Source organism: Erpetoichthys calabaricus, chromosome 1 (assembly GCF_900747795.2).
Source record: "Erpetoichthys calabaricus chromosome 1, fErpCal1.3, whole genome shotgun sequence".
NCBI lineage: Eukaryota > Metazoa > Chordata > Cladistia > Polypteriformes > Polypteridae > Erpetoichthys > Erpetoichthys calabaricus.
In genome coordinates, this window is record NC_041394.2 from 96087928 (window position 1) to 96106761 (window position 18834).

General features: G+C 37.6%; 1 protein-coding gene and 2 non-coding genes across 3 annotated transcripts; all 3 read right to left on the reverse strand.

Moving 5' to 3' along the window:
- Positions 1 to 339: 339 nt before the first annotated feature.
- On the reverse strand, positions 340 to 18166 carry rpl18a (ribosomal protein L18a). The gene is made up of 5 exons (XM_028803786.2): positions 18052 to 18166; positions 16016 to 16195; positions 8997 to 9126; positions 2827 to 2936; positions 340 to 489 (listed from the first exon to the last, which is right to left on the reverse strand). Exons 1-5 carry the CDS (start codon positions 18067 to 18069, stop codon positions 397 to 399), a joined length of 531 nt encoding a protein of 176 aa, XP_028659619.1. The 5' UTR covers positions 18070 to 18166; the 3' UTR covers positions 340 to 396.
- Positions 7281 to 7411, reverse strand: LOC114641329 (small nucleolar RNA SNORA68). Its single transcript, XR_003714305.1, has one exon. It is a non-coding gene; the product is annotated as a small nucleolar RNA SNORA68 (small nucleolar RNA).
- LOC114641336 (small nucleolar RNA SNORA68) lies at positions 15773 to 15899 on the reverse strand. The gene has a single exon (XR_003714306.1). It is a non-coding gene; the product is annotated as a small nucleolar RNA SNORA68 (small nucleolar RNA).
- Positions 18167 to 18834: the final 668 nt, after the last annotated feature.

Genomic DNA, 18834 nt, shown 5'->3' on the forward strand with positions numbered 1-18834 from the left:
ATATTGGTTTAAATTGGTCAAATCTAGTCAGTCATATGTCGATAAAATTATTTTAACCCATTATCTGCAGATATATTACTCTGATATCATACACCCCCCTTAACTATCTTGTCACAAATATCTACAGCGTTTCCAGTTATAAATGAAGCATAGCTGGTCTCAGCCAAGCATCATAAAGTACATCAAGCTTAAGTTAAATAAGGTTAAATCCAAGTTGGAGTGTGAGCATTTACCTTTTACCATACGTACAACAAAGAACAACCGTGAGTTAACTGGTTGTAAACAAAAGGTCAAAGTTCTATTCAAAACTTACATCAAGAAAAAAAAAAAAAACACTGCTTCATTGTTATTTATATTTTTTATTAAATGGGGTACCCAGCTTTCTAGCTATAACATTTAGAAGAAAGTGTTTGGTCTCTTGGTAGTGAAGCGTGGCTTGTGCTGGCGACGAAGAACTCTGTGTGGCAGAGGGAACTTGATCTTCGAATTCTGGAAAAGGAAAAAAAAAAAAAAAAGTATAGTTTAGAATCTGAAATGGAACTATCGCAACACATTTCATGTTAACAGAAGAATTAATTAATGGCCACACCAGTTTTAGATTTCTGGGAAGCTACAAGTCTATCCTAGTAACTTTTGGTGTATGGTTCCTGTCTTATACACAACAGTATTTACTCAAATAGGGCCAATTTCAAATTAACAACCTTTTTTTTTTTGAGCACTAAAAATATACAGTGGAAATATACAAACTCCACATAGGGCCAAGATTCAAATATAGTCTTCAGTTTATCAATACATTATAGCAGAGGACAAGGTCAAAACCAGGGCACAACAAGGCCCTTTCTAATGAAGGAAAACCTGAGTAAAAACATTGTCATTCCAATAAAATGGAATCACCAAGGAACAACAAACCATGTAGTTGTGAAATGGACAGTGTTATTCCAATAAAATGGAATTGCACCCATTACCAAGGAACAATAAGTCATGTACTTATATAGAATGGGCCTTAAGAAATTGCTCCAGGGACACAAGTGTGACAGAATGGCAATTGGGGACTAAATATTATTTAACATGAGTTCTACAGTCCTACATACAGGTGATGGGGTGCCCGTTACATTAAATATTGCCCACTGCTATTTAAAAGCAACCCAGAGCTTGCCCATGCCATTATATGAGCTAGGCTCAGAAGTGCATAGAAACACACGGACAAGTGGGGTCTTTTGCAGTGGGCTATCAGCCTGGAATGATCCCTGTGCTGATCTGGTCTTCCTAATATTTAAGATAACAAGGCTAACTTTCGGGTTTAGTCCTGTTGTAGTGTGTCGCAGAGCTGCATATTAGCGGCATACAAAGACCAAGACTGACTGCAGTTGCTGTTTATACACTTTGGTGACTGTTGGGGAAAAGCTAGGGCTCATAATGAAAGACAAGTATCAGCTCTTCTGTATTATCTACTTAACTGTGAAATGAGTTACAGCTAGACCAGATTAATAACTACCCACAGGCCTCAGAGTATCACACACATTTATACTATGAACATTAAATATAAAAAACTCATCAAGATTCTCTGCTCTCATGAAGACTCAATGGAGTACAAGATGCATTACTTTTTAAATCGTATATGCAAAGATCCCAGGGCACGCACTCAGGGTCACCCTGATGGTAGATCTGCACATGAGTTACAGAGAGACAATTATGCTTCAGGTAGGAGTCTACAGACCTGCTCTGTTTCCACATAGAGGTTTTGTTGCCTTTTTATACACTTGATGTGGTGAAAAGTCAAGCAAAATGACACCTTTTATTGGTTAACTAAAAAGATTACAATATGCAAGCTTTCGAGGCAACTCAGGCCCCTTGTTCAGGCAAGATGTAATCATTATATTATCATTATACCTTGCCTGAAGGGACCTGAGTGGTCTCGAAAGCTTGCATATTGTAATCTTTTTAGTTTGCCAATAAACTAGACTTTTCACTACATTCATAATGGCTAACACGGTACAACACCCTAGTACTACTCTTGATGTTAAAACATTTAAAATATCATTAACACTGTAGCCTTTTAATAAGTTTACAAGAGGAAAAACTTTCCCTGGGCATGTCATTCATCAAGAAAGGGCAAGATGGTAATTGCCAGTGTACCACTGTTAACAGACGATCAGACTGCCAACTGAACAAACAGGAGAAACATGAAACAAAAACATGACTAGCTGCAAATTTAAAATTAGTACTGATTTAGTGTTGCTATTTACTGCAACAGCACTCAGACCCAGTCTGGAACATGATCTACAGCTAGTACGGTACTCTCTCAGGTACACTACAGCTGACCCCATGGTGTACCAGAATGATACACTCGGGTGTTCCAAACGAGCATTTTAGATCCTGGAATTGATTACAAGTATGACTGTAGAACATTGTCCCTTGCTACTTGTTCCTTCATTAGCACCACTAGTAAAATAAGATTTGGGAGGCAGTTCAGAGTATGGTTAAAATCTGGATTTGGGCAATGGTGAGAGTGCTTGGTGCATATAAAGATACATAACAAAATAGCACTCCCCAAAGGACAGGCAGGTTTATTTCTTTACATCCAAAAGGTATGCACAAATAATTTTGTTTTACTCCTCATCCTTTTCTAGCAAGTACTTGTTTTTGGAATTTCTGGCATTCTTAGCATTATTTTACATTTAATGCAGATTTCAGAGAACTACCCCCTGGATGAGGTATGCCAGAGTCAACTCACACACAATCACAAAATCATGAAAATACTTCAAAACAGGCATGGTTTATCACAAAGTTATAAAGCAATTCATATTCAAATCCTGAAAAACTCACGTGGAACTGCTTGATGGCAGGTCTGCGGCATTTGTTGGCTGCAATCTCTTCCACTTTCATGATCTGAATGGCATGAGCACGAGCTCTATGGCGAGCACCCATATCTCGATCTAGGCAGAGAAAATAAAAACCTTTAACATTTATGACCTTGATTTAGGGCCTGGACAGCTTACTTCAGAGGGTATAATGAATTCAACACTATAATCAACAAATTTTACAGGAGAGTGTCAGGGTTGTGGTCAGTCACTTAAAGCTTAATAGCACTGGGAAGATGTTGCAAAACAATGACCTGAAACACAAATAATTTTTCCAGCCTGGGCTAAGAAGTTCTAAACAATTTGACAACAAAGAGATACAATTGTTTGTTTGTTATATATTTTAATCAGACTTTGTCTATGACTGTGACTAAAGACAGATCACATTCTTAACAATTAATGCAGACATTCAGGTGCTTCTAAAGTGATCAAAAACATTTACTATATGTACATTTACTATATGTTAAAATGTCACTTAACGGCCCAAAGTAGCAAGCAAAAATTGCACTGATGCAATTAGAAGGTTAAAGGTGTGAATACTCCCAACAGTAACAAAAAATATAAACTTATTCAACCAAAAATGTAAATGTATTTGAAATGAAACTTCAGTCAAATGTAACAAAGAGGGAGTTCATAACTAACAGTAGAAGATGGAAGAGGTTTTAGACTGTTTGATTTGTAAAACAGTTAAAATACAAACCACCGCAGCAGCAAAAAAAACACTAACAAATCTAATTTTATAGTTTTAGACAAACTAAACATATACACTTTGAACATTAAGTTATTACATGTTAAGTATCAGTGAAGCTACAAAAATGTAAAATTCATTTTGGTGTTTCCATCAGAAATCTTGTCTTGATCGGAGGGCAAATTGTCAAGTGTAGACCTCCTCATCACAGTAAATATGCTAAAAATGGGTTTGATTTCCACAGATTATGGGTGGCCAATATGAAAAACAAACCGGCAGTAAGACACTAGGCTGAATAATTTGCTGCCAAAAAGTACATTGCTGACCACAAATATTGCAACAATAAGTAAAAACTAGATCCACATTTTATGGCAGGTAAGTCTTGGTTTCTAAAAACACTGCTACAAACCCAGAAAAAAACTATCCTACTGACCGAGCTTATCTGTCCTTTAAGTAGATTCAGAGAAATTTGACATGTTGATTGGAGAAAAAAATAAAACCTGGAGTATTCAGTTTAGTTAATGAATGCTGCAAGAAAGAAGCTCCTTTATCACGTGGGCTTAAAACAGACCATGTCACATGTGCATATTCAAATACAGGTAGTGCTGTCTGTTGTTCATATTGAGTGACCTTTAAAATACTAAATTATACTGGAGTACTACTTATAGTATGCACAAAGTAGCTTTTTTTTTTTTTTTTTTTTTTTTTTTAAGCATATAAACAATTTGCTCAGTATGTCACAAAAAAGTAAAGCAACATTGTTAGAAACTAAAATTATGATTATAACCAGGATAAAAGTGGAGAAAAATGAAAAGCCATGCAGCTGAATCATTGGGGCTTACACCTGATCACGAAGGGGGTTTGGGGGTAAATAAAGAACACAAACCTATAGGCACTTCAGTGATGCTTCTCTACTGCTAAACTTAATAGTCTGAATGAGGCCATTATGGAGTCTCCTTAAGGATCATCTCACGAGTTGGGGAAACTGAGGCAAATGGTGAATAAGGTGCAAGGTGGATCCAGCAGCATGAATGTCTAAATAGTGAACAAGACAAACAAATGTGTGGAAGCACATGGAAAGAGCAGCAAATGGCCACACATGACCGAGGTGTTGCAGTGTGGCCAAATGACAACAGGAATCTTGTGACATGTATCTACACTCTGCTTATGTTAAATCTCTCACATAAAGGTTCTTATTGGTAGTGAAAGGATTATTGTATACACTTCCAGAAGACATAACTGACCCTGTTCATATCAGTCATTAAATCTCCCTGGAACAAAATCCTACACAGGTACTGTTTATTTCAGTTAGTCTTTATTCATGTGCGTCAGATTAAATATTAACTTTATATTGCAAGGACAAATTTAAAGGCATCTGTGAGTACAACTCAAAGTGTTGAAGTAGTCTATTTTCTAGATTAGTCTTAAGTCCTCACAATTTGAGCAACAAGATAGGTGTAAGGCTGTGACATTCACAGGTGGCCACTGGACATCATTGAGCAACCAAAATTAGTTTACTTAAATGTGCAATTAAACAAACTGCATGAAATATTAAAATTGATTACAATTAAATGTAATTGACAGCTTTAATTTTTTATTTCTATTTTTATACAGTAAACCCTCACTTATCGCGGGAGATAGGTTCCAAGGCCGACCGCGATAACTGAATTTCCGCAAAGTAGGGACACCATATTTATTTAATTATTTAATGTGTATTTGGACGTTTTTAAACCCACCCTGTATTGTTTACAACCCACCCTTTACTCTATTAATAACAGGGACAACTGCTAAGCAATATGAAATCGGTAGATAAGTTTACACTTACTGTATAGCGAAGTACACGTAGCTATATATGACATGATGATGGTGATGAATATGCTGCGCAGTAAAAATGATGACGATGAAGGTGATAATCCCCTGAATGCAGTAGCAAGAGCACGTTAATGCTGAATGAGTGAGATGAGACTTCCTGGTTAATGCAACACTCCGTCGCTGAGCCAATCAGCAGCACACAGGAACTTAACTGCGTGCTCTGATTGGGTAGCTTCTCAGCCATCCGCCAATAGCATCTCTTGTATGAAATCAACTGGGCAAACCAACTGAGGAAGCAAATACCAAAAGTAAAAAAGACCCATTGTCCGCAGAAACCCGCGAAGCAGCGAAAAATCTGCGTTATATATTTAGATATGCTTACATATAAAATCCGCGAAAAGTGAACCGCGAAGTAGCGAGGGATTACTGTATTGTTATAATGCTTAAGCTATGTAAAACAGATTTTCAGGTCATAAAAAAATGCAATTGAAAAAGTGCAATAATTTTATGAAGTAGAAATCAGTATGGAAGGGTCCATGCAGTATTTCCGTATAAATTTCAATTCAGTGATACTTCAGGAAGTCACTCAACAGAAGATTTTAAGATACAAAACCAATTGTATTGTATGATAATATAGAATTAAGTACATTAACTTTTATAACATTGAGTACAGACAAATGTAGAAAAAATTAACAGGAAATTGAACTAAACAACTTAAATCTTATTTAATTTGAAACACACCGAAACAAATGAAGTTAATAAACTGTAGAGATGGACAAACTGGGTAGCTTAATGCAGTGGTCCCCAACCTTCTTGACAGCAAGGACCACTTCATTAGATGCAAATTTTTCCACGGACCGGTCGGTGGGGGGCAGTTTTATAGACAATTTAGACAACATTTGCATCTAACAAAGACATATGCTTTGCATTTGTCATTCCAACAGATTGCACATCACAAACATTAACACTGCTATCTTTCTTTCGTGTCTGCCATTTCTATAGGAGGGTGACAATGAGTTAAATTCCAATGGATGTTTTTCAAATGTTGACAAGCAATAAGCAAAAGGTATCACTGAAAACCACAGAAAACAAAAACAGCAAAAAAAAAAAAAACAGTAAGAGGAAAGTTCGAAGATTTTTTTTTAGAATGTTTCTGTTTGGGGATCATTGTGTAAACGTGCACAACTGAGCTGTGACCACAGATCTAACTGCTCTGTGGATGATTCGTTCAAGCATTTCAAGGTCACTTCGTTGTAATGAAAGCATCTGCTGAATGTACTTCGTAGTAACGCAATTTCTATAGACTCATGTCATATGGGGAAACTGTCGGGACCATAAAAATAACTTCGTTGTAATACTCTCTCACCTCGGTCTCTCTCCTCTCTGCGCTGCTGCAAAGCCCCGCCCGCCAAGCGTTCTGAAAAGTCTGAGTGAGTCTCCGTTGCCGGCAGTTCTCTTGCTGCCCGGCTGTCAAGACGGCTGCGGCCCAGTAGTGGACCCCTGGCTTAACGTATCTGTCCATGTCATCCTTTACAGATCTAGAAAAGTGTGTGTTCATTTCTTTCTCTTCTTCATCTAGCATGTGCTCTCATATGGCAAACATTCTGTTAGCTATGTTCAATTTTAAATTTGAGTTTGTGACTGAATGCATGCATGCACTTGTGTGTGTGTGCGCATATTTAAAAAAAATGATGCATCTCAAAAAGCTACTGGTGCATAAATTTTGCAAATCAATAGGTGCAGTCCCATGACTTAACAGTTGACTGTAAAAAAAATTCCTACAGCAGTTACCGTTGGTCCAAACAGGACCAAAAAATAAAAATAAAAGAACAGGCCTAAAGCAAGGCAAACAATACAACTTGTTTGAAGATATTTTTCCAGAAATTATTACTGTATATATATATAAAAAAAAAATAAAAAAATGTAGACCCTTGAATTCACTTTCGAAGGCACAGCAGCCTACGAAAGGCGACAAGGCACAGTTAATCTGTGCACAACAGGCAAGAGCATTATACAATTGAAATAATGATCTTTGGGTTTAGTGTGCACTTCAAAACTTACAGTACGTGTCACAAAGACAAATAAAAGCTATTAAACTGAAAGTGGAAAGGGTTAAAAATGACAAAAATCACAGGTTACTTGTCAATTTAATCTATTTATCCATTCCATAACCTGCATGCAGTATTACATTGCCTTTAATAAATTGTGTTCTAAAGTACAACAGCTGCTTCAAAACATGTTGATACTAGTCCCTAGAATGAGCAAATTAAAACATTTACTTTCAAAAACAACACTTCAGTTCAATATGCAAAAAAGCTATTATTCTGACAGAAATGTAGTAAAAGGAAAGCAAGAAGCTTGGTAGAAGCAATATATAACTACTAGTAACACAATATATAATCCAGACCATGTCTGGAAACACTTAACATATAGTGACTATTATAATTAGTCAACATACATTTTAATTGTACAAAAACACTAAAGAACATTAACATACTGTCCAATCTAAATATTGTGATTGCAATGCTGTGAAACGTTTTCAAAGTATGCCAACATTTATAGACATATTTTTAATTTTGTGTAAGGAGCTGCTGTGTGTAATGTTCTTATGCTCAGATTTCTCCTGTCACACTATGCCACAAGCAGTAACAGTGGGAAAGCTTTCAACATGAATTTGATTTTTGTCTATTTCACATTGTTTCCAAAAAAGCTACACTAGGTTACAACATCTCAAAGTCTTCCTATGTAGTTTTCAACTACTTTGAATTATAACATAATAAGTAATTAAAGGTTTGTATGATGCTTTATAATGAGCAGTGCACAACGCACTCCTTGTTTTCAGGTGCCGTTTACTTTTGCTACTGCCAAGCAAAGAGAAAGCAATATAAAAACCGTGGTCTGAGACATTAACTCAGAAATAATAGTCTTTTATAGAGCACAGTGCTACTACTTCAGTCTCAAATCATGTGTACCTACTACACTATATAGCCAGAAGGCTATGAGACCTATACATTCCACCTGTATGAGAATGTTTTCTTGTAAGTGAAAGGCAAATAGAGCAGAAAGTCACAAATTAATTTAACTAGACATGAAAATGTCCGAAAATGCTAAAGGAGGGGATCAGCTATGGCTGTACCCTTGCAAAAGTGTGGAGCTCATACCCAGAGCTTTCAGAATTGGTTTTGCCCTTGTTGACTTTATTTAGAACCAAGGACGGAAAATTAAATTGCTGTTTACAGTTTGCTACTTTAGAGTGGCTTTATTCATCAGCGTGAACCTTGTGACACTTTCAGACAGTATTACCACCTTAAAATCAATGAGCAGATTTAGAATGGGCCATACTTTTGTCAAAGAAATCAGATACCCAGATTGGCCATTAACATCTTTACTGGTACACCTGTAAACAAACTATCATTTTAACAGCAAAACAAAAAAGAGAACAAGTACACTGAACTTTGCAAATAATCTCAAAAAGAAACATTTATATTAAGCAAAAGAGTTACTTAGAGAAGTATAAAAGTTCATAGCACTATTTACCATAGATAAAATACCAAATGTACACTTCTAAAGCATAAAAGAAAATGACTGATGTATTTTAAAACATTTATCAAACATATGGAAGATGTCTGACTCACAGCACTGAGTGACAGCTCCAGCAGTTGAAAGATCTCGATATTCTCTGTACATGTTGTGGGTGCCACTACGAGAATCGTAACGTAGCCAGATGCCAAAATTCTTCACCTTCAATGGGGATTTCTCATAAACCTGTAAATAAATGTAATATTTTTCACACTATGCACTAATACAGGAAACCTATTTCAAAATAAACTTACAAATTACTAATGCTGTACAAAATTAAAAGCAATTCCACACATGAACAGGCACATAAATACCCCAAATTGTTCTTTTTAACTCAATTGCAACTTTGCAGGAGTTACAGGACTTTATGGCAGAGTGGTCATTGTGTGCATATGACAAAAATATCAAGTGCTCCACAGGTGTGACTTGTATGAGTGGGTTACAAGAAATAAAAAAAAAAAAAAAACACTACTCAAGAAAGGCCACATTAAGTCTTGCTTGAGCTTTGCCGACCTTGAAGATTGTAAATGACCAAGTGAAAAAAGGTGTTATGGTCCAATAAGACCACATTTGAACCACCTGGCCTCAACACCAAAGGTACACCTGAAGGAAACCCAAACAACTCAACATCCAAAACACAGTGTACCTACGGTAAATCATGTGGGGATGTTATACTCTGCAAAAGGGACTGAGGCACTTATCAGGGTAGAAGGGAAAATGTATGGAATAAAAATACTGTCAAATTCTTGAACAACTTTCTGGCATGGGGCAGCAGGTTAAGAGGGGAAGAAGGTTCATATTTCAACATGACAATGACCCAAAGCATACAGCAAAATTGACCACGCAATGGCTGAAGGAAACAAAGTTAACTCTTTTAGGGCGGATTGTTGACTTTTGTCAACAGCTGGGGATAAGGGCGACAAAACTCACTGTTATGTCACAGGCATTCCCGCTCTGCTTGGAGGAATGTTAGACTCATTGACTGCATCTAATCCTTGCGTGTGCGTGAGTTACGAAATGTAAACAAAGGCAAGATGGCATCGACATCTCATGAGGGAGCGAAGCGAATGCAGAAAAGAAAATACTCAGCAGACGATGTTTTGCGCATTTTCGCTGAGTCGGACTGATTTTGTTGACAGTGATCAGGTGATCGAGCAAGAGAGTGAGGAACTGGCATCAGCTGATCGGATTCACGCAGCCGATCGGATTCACGCAGCCGATGCACCTACGGCAAGATTTGTGTGGGAGGAGTACCTGGACATTGATCCATGGGAGCCAAACTGGCTACCGGACTTCACAAGAAGTCATAGCTTACTGTTGGACACGACAGATACCAGCCGCTGGACTACTTCAGGCTGCTCTCTCCTGAAGCTGCTTTTCAGCTACTGTCAGATGAGACAAACAGGTATGCAGAGCAAATTTTTGAATCGAGGGCTACGCTTGCACTGCATTCTCATTTTTCAAAGTGGAAAAACAAGATGAAGAGTTTTGTGGCATTACAAATAGATATGGGACTAGACTGGTGATATAACTTCAGAGAGCATTGGTCCAAATGTGCTTTGTCCCCTGGTGGCTTTGGACAGATTATGCTGCGTGATAGGTACGTGCTGCTGCAAAGTTTTATTCACTTCTGTGATAACCAGAAGCAAATCCCAAGGGGTGAGCCAGGCTACAACCCCATGTATAAAGACATTGTGGAACCAACATATAAACAATTTTATCAGCTTGGCCATGATTTGTCTGTGCATGAATCTATGATAAAATATAAGGGACTCCTTTTTTTCTGTCAACATATGCCAGACAAGCCCAGGAGAGACATGCCTTCACAGTTGAAGCCAGACAGGCTGAAGGTGAAAAGAGGTGACAATACAGTTTTCATGCAGGCGGAAAACTTGGTGGCAGTGGCATGGCACGATGTCAAACGGGTGACTTGTCTATCTACGGTACACACTAAATATCTGAGAAAGTGCAGCAACAGACAATTGAAAAGGAAGCACCAGTGCAACACACATTGTAAGCAGTGCAATGCATGCAATTAGCAGCTTCGAGTGACATCATACTTTGCAGGACTTTGCTGTGTAACATATGTATGTGAAATCTTATAGTATGCAGGCTCATACAACATGCACGACAGCAACATTTGTCAAAAGTAAATATTTTTTGTTGATCTGATATGTTAAACAATTGCTTCATATTCTTTAAAAAAAATGAGTTTTTGGAAAAAATATTCAAACCCTGGGAGAAAAACAAAAACAAAATTAGCCCTAAAAGAGTTAATGTCCTTGAGTTGCCTAGTCAGAATCCTGACTAAAAATCTGTTGAAAAATCTGTGGAATGATATGATGTTTTACAGTCACCATCCAATTTGACTGAGCTTGAACAGTTCTTTAAAAGCAAGTGGGCAAATAAAGTTGGTACAGAAGTATCCAATCAGACTCATGGCTGTCATTAAAGGAAAAGATCGATCCACAAGGTACTGTTACCATGATGGGACTGAGCGATCCTTTATCAATTCAAACTATTAGTTTATTATTTTTCAGAAATTATGTTTATGCATTTTTGACTTGGATGTTACAGGTTGCATTGTGCCTCAGCACCGTATTGTGCCCTGGAAATAATAGCGTAGTGCAGTTTGGGTCTGATCTTGGGAGGGCCAGGTTCTGCTGATGGTTGAGACCTGTCGGAAGAGGACAGGACTACCAGGAGGTGCTGGCATAAAAGCAGCTCGCAATCACTATGTTAGAGCACTTTGGACGCGTCTCCTCACTCCTAGAGTCCATCTGCCTGGGTGTGTGGTTGTCAGTGGGCCTCATAGGGCAGGTGGATAGTGGCCATACGAGTTGCCTCGGAGGCAGGCAGAGGAATGAAGCAGCAGCTAGGAGATGCCAAAGTGCTCACTAAGTGCTGGGTCTGTGAGCTGCGTTTTCTACTGGCTTCTCTGGTTGATCCCTTCGGACAACGGAGTATATGTGTGAGATTTGTGTTTGTGGTTACTAAAATAGTGGTGAAGCTTTGGATTTTTTTGGCTATAAAAAGTGTGCCACCACAGAAAGAAGGCTGGGAAACAGTGCTGTAAAGCAACAAAATGTTTTCAAAGGGGCGATTCTTTTCTATACTGTACAACATTGTAACAATAGAAGCATAAAACACTAAATAAAAGTAATACAAGAAACAAAAAGCTTTAAATTAGAACATCATCATAAACCAGTAAAGAAATACAAAACATTACAAAAATCCCTGAACAAATAATTGGTGGTACAAATACAAATCGTATAACAATCATCTTAAGCACCTGGGGTCTCATGCATAACGCCGTGCGTAGAATTCGCACTATAACATGACGCAAGCACAAAAGCGGAAATGTACTTTCGCACAGAAAAATCCAGATGGATAAATCTGCGCGTTCACCAACTTTCACGTCTTTCCACTACATAAATCCCAGCCAGCGTGGAAATTAACGCACGTGCCTGCTGCTGCCCCACCCCAACTCCTCCCAGAATTACTCCTCTTTGAATATGCAAATCAATATAAATAGCCAATTAAGCTCAGTGTTCTGTGAAAAGACAATGGCAAAAGTATGAGTAAAAATAGAAGAATTTCAGCGAATACCAAGTGAAGAAAAACGTATTATTTGTTGGTTTAAACAGTGGTATAAACAACAAAAGGAAGTTGATCGAGTGACATAGCGCTTCGGAGAAACTCAAAAGCTCAAGTTCACAAAGTCGCACAGTGCCCGAAATAAAAAAAAAGTTGTCAGATATCAAAGTCGCCGTGAAAAGGCGAGTCGTAGCCCACCGTCTGTGTGTCATATTAAAGCTTATTAGGGTACAGAGGGAAAAAAAAGGCACACAGTGTGAAAAAAGCACGAAATGTCAACTTTAATCTCGAAATTTCCACTTTAATCACGTAGTTTATTTTGTCATTAAAGTAGAACATCATAAACTTCATCTTAAAATCGTTTAATGTACTCATTTCTCAAATCCCATCGTAACTAAAGTAGCATGTTAAATGCTTTGTTTTGTATTTGATGATCTATGTGCTCTGTGTGTGTGAATCACTACGTACTTCCGGGCTTTGTCTTCCTCCGACAGGACACAGAATACATTACATTTGTAATATTACAGCTCTCTGAATAATTAAAATACTGAGAAATATGTGATATTATTTTCATGATGATAGGAGTTAAAGCATGTTATTAAACATGGTGACGCAGTGATTGTTCACGTCTTATGCAAGATGCTTGCTGCGCCATGTGCGACCTTTGATGAAATGCTTTATTACAGAAGTACTGTCTTTTTCAAACGTACTAACCCCCAATTCCTGTCCTTACTTTTCTTCCTCCAAATACCCAATCGCCACACAATCAGCTCTGTAATAGACGTTAAGCCATCTGTAAGCTTAGAACGCCGATTCTTCAAAACTGTTAAGGAACATTGAAATATATTCGTAATGTTTAATTATTCTATCCATCTATCCTTCCAGTGTCATGCCAGCCACAGCAAGAAAACAGTGAGAGGCAGGAACAACCGTGAACGAAGCTCAAGCTCGCTAGTGCTGCGGCACCGTATAGTTATGTTATCTGTATAATAAATATATTTTGCTGCATTTTACCTTAAAAATGATATTGTCATCATATGTAAATACATGCTTTATGAAGTGGCTCAGGTTGTGCAATACTATAACTATCATAAGTACAATTACCTCACTGTAAACTTGCAAGTACAAACAGTTCTAAAAGAAGCACTTGATGGACTGATTGAGTGCGTGTCTAGTTCATGGGATGAACCTGTTTGTGAACCGCGAGGTCCGAACAGGAAAGGCTCTGAAGCGTTGGTCGGATGAGAGCAGTTCAAATTGCAAATGGCTGAGGCAGCGTGTGCTTGATGCTGTATATCGATAATTCTCTTTATGATCAGCTGTTGTACAGCTGTGATTCACACTCAGATACAGTGATATAAATACTCAGAGTGGTGCAGTGAGAGGAATATGGAAAAAAGATGATCCGATGTGGCAACCCCTAACGGGAGCAGCTGAAAGAACAAGAAGGTGCAGCGAGAGTAACAACACTAAAGCAGCTATTGTATTTAGAATAGTTTGACCATTCTGTGGACCATTATATTGTAACAGGTTAATTACAATCAGATGCCTTAAAATAAACAATATGCAGTTAACTTCAGTGTATTTCTAAAGCCGTGTCAGGGATGTGGATCTGAAAAAGAAACCACACAGGAACAGTAGCACTGCTTTGACGCTGGGTGCCGCCAGTCTGCAAAACCAAGCGCAGAACTTGCGTACGACAGGGTATGAGCTACCGTGGAAATGTGCATAGCTTTATGCCAAGTTTAGGTTTTATACATCGCGATTTGAATGTGGAAGCGTTCTTACGCAACATTTCTGTGCGTACGCACCGTTTATACAAGAGGCCCCTGGACAGAGGGGCTAAACTAAAAGAAGAGTCAGAATGTCAGGACAAGTTAAATGTCTTCCTGAACAAAACAGTTTTATTTTAGAAGAACAAATTAATTCAGCTACTCATTATTTAGAGTGATTGTTCCAAAGTCTGGGTACAAGATGGCTTAAAATTGTGTGTCTTAGGATTTAAATTACAGTAATACTGCTTCATAGTCATTTATTAATGAGTATGAAGCTTTTTCAAGTAAAAGCATTATGGATTTTCACTCATTTTTCCCCACATTAATGGGCATTCAGTTCCAACTTGCATATAAATTGGGTTTCATGTAAAAACTAAATTGGGTACATGTAAAACAAAATGCATTTCCAACCAATGGCACACTAAATGTAAGCACTGTTGAAAGGATTTATATGCTATATGACACTAAACTTATGTTGGGTCTGTTTAGATTTTCACAATTTGTTACAGCAAAAAATGACCTCAATTGGGAAAACATGCATGAACTCTGAAAGCAGTGTTATAATAAAATCAAGTACTCTGTCACACTACAAAATACTTTCTTTCAAACTGAAGCTGAAAGCACTTCAAGGCTAACTTATACAACTTTTAGAAGTCAGAAACTGACACAATCAATGAAAAAGTGGTGAAGCACGAAACCTTTACAAGAAATCATTTAAACTGTGTTACACTTTTCGTGAGCCCTCTCCTTCATACAGAATAGATAAAGTTCATCCCCAAGTAAGGTGTAGTGAAGATCTATTTAAACAGGAAAAAACCCTCATGTTTCATCAATAATGAACTACATACCTGAGAATAGAACAGTACAACACACATTATGTACGAAAGTATACTTTCTTAAAAAAATAAGTTAAAGGTTGACATGCACTTGAAGGTAGTGTACAATCAATTATGTTCATATCCAAACAAATGCAAAGTACTAAGATATCAATTATTGGATCACAGTTCTACTACAAATAAGAACTCATCTCACACATACCAACCCAGATTTAAATATTGATCATATACCAAGGTGTGTTAAATTCCTAAACAGAGTACAGTATTCCAACCTTACTGTACAGATTGTTTTAAATACTCAAAATCAATTTCCACATATACATGGAGAATAATTCAAAGTACTAAATCTATTAAGCTGGCAATTATTTGCTTGTAAAAGATACAGCTTCAAGTTTAGTCATATAAAAACAGATGAATTAACTGCAATACAGTACAGAAATATACAGCCAACTTTAAAATAAAAAAATCTGGACTATTATTCTATCATGACCAGAGTAATGATATTGTATACAGCTAATTTTCAACCCCAATTAACTGTACTTATCTGTAGTTTATTCTGAAAGAGTGATATATAGGTATTACAACAGAACAGAATTTCCCCAAATTTAGTGCGTTTTTTTTTTAAAATGTCAAACCTTGAATTCACTTTCAGCTGCACATAAGCATGTGAAAGGCGACAAGGTACCTTTTTATGTCTGCACAGTAAGCAAGATCACAACACATGTACTGATCTTTGGGTTTTCTGTGCATTCCTTACATTTAGTCCGCTTGTGAAAGACATTACGATGTCAAAAAATCTTGAATATAATGAAATAATGGCAAATCTCTGCAATACATTTGGCTGCAACTATGTCCATTTACTCTTACCTGCCCACAGTAGACAATTTCCCCTGAAGCCTTCTTCATTTTTCTTAACTGTGAAACAAAGTACCAGAAACGGGACTTTGCAACCACATGGTTGGGGGCAAAAATGCGCATACGATAGAGAGGTGGAGTTGGTTTCTTGGGTGAAGGCAAGAGTCGCCCAATTACCTTGTACTCCCGAAGCTAAGGAATAAAGAAATATATTTAATATTTTCTAGTCTCAAACATTTAAAAATTCATCCTTCAACAGCATAATTTCATTGACTTACACAGCACATAAATAAAAAATGAGGAAAAACAGTTAATTTTATTTTACAAGTTTTTCATAATTTTAACTGATAATAAAAATGAGAAATGACAAAGCCAACAGGAGAGCCATGGTAGGCAAACTACTTTCTTAATTAGTAGCCAATCACTGCTGCTAGCAGTATTTAATTCATTTGTCTTAAATCTGACTTACTTTTAAAATTGAGTACCTTTAACAGCTCCAATACAGAAATGCAAAGCCAGAGCCAAAAGATGACAAGCTAACTTGATCCCACTTGCACCCCTGGGCATCCATAACACATTACAGTATGTTTTAAACAAATTCTTTGAAAAGTGAAGGACTGAGAAATATTAATATGCTGAAGTTGACAAAATATTTCAATGTTGCTCTCAGGGGAAAATGTTTTACAAATGCCTTTTGGCAGAGAGCAACGGCAAGTTAATGAACAGCAAGAATAACTTTCTAATATCAAAAGGAGCAAAAATGGAGGCACTCCAGAAACATTGACTTTTCGACACATGACTGTCATCTTTTGGCTAAATTTTGATTTCATCTGAATGGCTGTTGGTAAAGGAAAAATAAACAATGAAGAATTTCTGAATCTTAAGAAATTCAAAGAAAACGTATAGCAAAAACTGTTCAGCTGGAGACGCCAACAGATAAGCTAACTAAATAGATGAAGACTTTCCAAGCCCCGAACGAACTCCTTGAGCCAACTAGCAAGAGTGTTCTTTAGGACTAGTTTCATAAATTATATATATATATATATAATAAATAAATGAGAAAAGCGACAAGCAGTTTTCGTTTATTTGAAAAAAACAAAATGCTTAATACTAATATGTGCCACTGCAGGACAAAAATACCACTTAATGAAGAGTAACGTGTTTTCATTAACTTTCTTAAAATTAAGATATCTATATTGGCTAAATCTCGCCGTTCCTGAAAGAAATAGTACCCAATGGTGCAAACCAAATATTTTGATAGCTTGACATTCGGTTCTTCTTCCGAACACACAGTCCATGCTGGCATAATATTTAATTCTTAAATTGTTGGTAAAAGTATGCGCACGCGCCCTCAACAGACCGAGGTTTTACCCAAATTGCTCGCCGGCTTTGAGTTTGGAGATGTTGGCAGCTTTGTGTCTGGATATGTACGCAAACTGTCTTGTTCTCTATGATCCGGTAACCGTAAAAAATGGATACAAAATCGGATAGACTAATTGATCTAATACACAGATTTGTTATTTCCAACCACTGGCCCTGTAATGGAATAATGATTATAATTGACGTCGCACAGAACGAATCACAATTGTATTATATGACACATATAACCTAATGTGTTTTCGTTCTAGACGTCTTACGACTGCGTTCTGCTCCACCGGCAAAAATGAATACTGGCCTGCGCGTACATAAAGCGGTTATTGAGCTCTTCCGAACAGAAGAGACCGTCCAAATTTACATTTATAAATATCTGTGTAAAACGAAAAAACGTATAAGAAAAGTGAAATGTACTTCAAGCTACCTATACTATTAACTCCACAGAGGTGAATTAGCAGAAAAAACGTTTCAACCCATCTAGCACATGGTATTTCTACTACTCCGCCATGTTGTCATCAGACACGGTGGATGAATAAAACCGTAATTCTAACTCGACTAATACATAATCTCACCCATATTCAATCGAACTATATATTATGTAGCTTTACGCAAAACCACAAAAAAATACAAAGTCAGAGCTCCTACAGAAAACACAAAAAAGAAACAGTACGCACAACTCCAGACGCCTTCATGGTGCCTCTATCCCGCTGCCACCGTCGAAGAGGAAGAGGAGGTGGCAACCGGGGGCCTACGTCACCTGCGCCGGAACTGAGGCGGCCGTCAACTCACGTCGCTCATTGGTGTTAAACGTCATCATTTCTCCTACGTGATTTGTCCAAGTATAGTGTCAATCATTAATAGTCAGCGATGCGTTTTCTTAAGACTAAACGTGCAACAAAACTGAAAAACAGTACTGTTAATGTACGAGGTTGAATCCTATGTGATCTATCTTAGGCAGGGTGGAATGGGTGGAGAAGAGTGTCAGCAGTTGTTTGTGACAGACGGGTATCAGCAACAGTGAAAGGGAAGGTTTACAGGGCATCAGTGAGACCAGCTATGTTATATGGGTTGGAGACAGTGGCACTGACCAAAAACCAGGAGACAGCTGGAGTTGGCAGAGTTAAAGATGCTAAGATTTGCATTGGGTGTGACGAGGATGGATAGGATTAGAAATGAGTACATTAGAGGGTCAGCACAGTTGGAAGATTGAGACACGAAGTCAGAGTGATTACGTTGGTTAGGACATGTGCAGAGGAGAGATGCTGAGTATATTGGGAAAAGGATGCTAAGGATAGAGCTGCCAGGCAAGAGGAAAGACTAAGAGAAGGTTTATGGAAGTGGTGTGAGAGGAGATGCAGGTGGTGGGTGTAACAGAGCAAGATGCAGAAGACAGGTAGATTTGGAAAAAGATGATCCGCTGTGGTGACAATCAATGGGAGCAGTCGAAAGAAGAAGAA

Excerpts from the sequence above, each read along its gene's own strand:
- rpl18a (XM_028803786.2), bottom strand. Across the intron at positions 9,127-16,015 it reads AAATTGTCTACTGTGGGCAG|GTTTATGAGAAATCCCCATT; the intron begins GTAAGAGTAAAT and ends ATTTATTTACAG. Across the intron at positions 490-2,826 it reads CTGCCATCAAGCAGTTCCAC|AATTCGAAGATCAAGTTCCC; the intron begins GTGAGTTTTTCA and ends TTCCTTTTCCAG.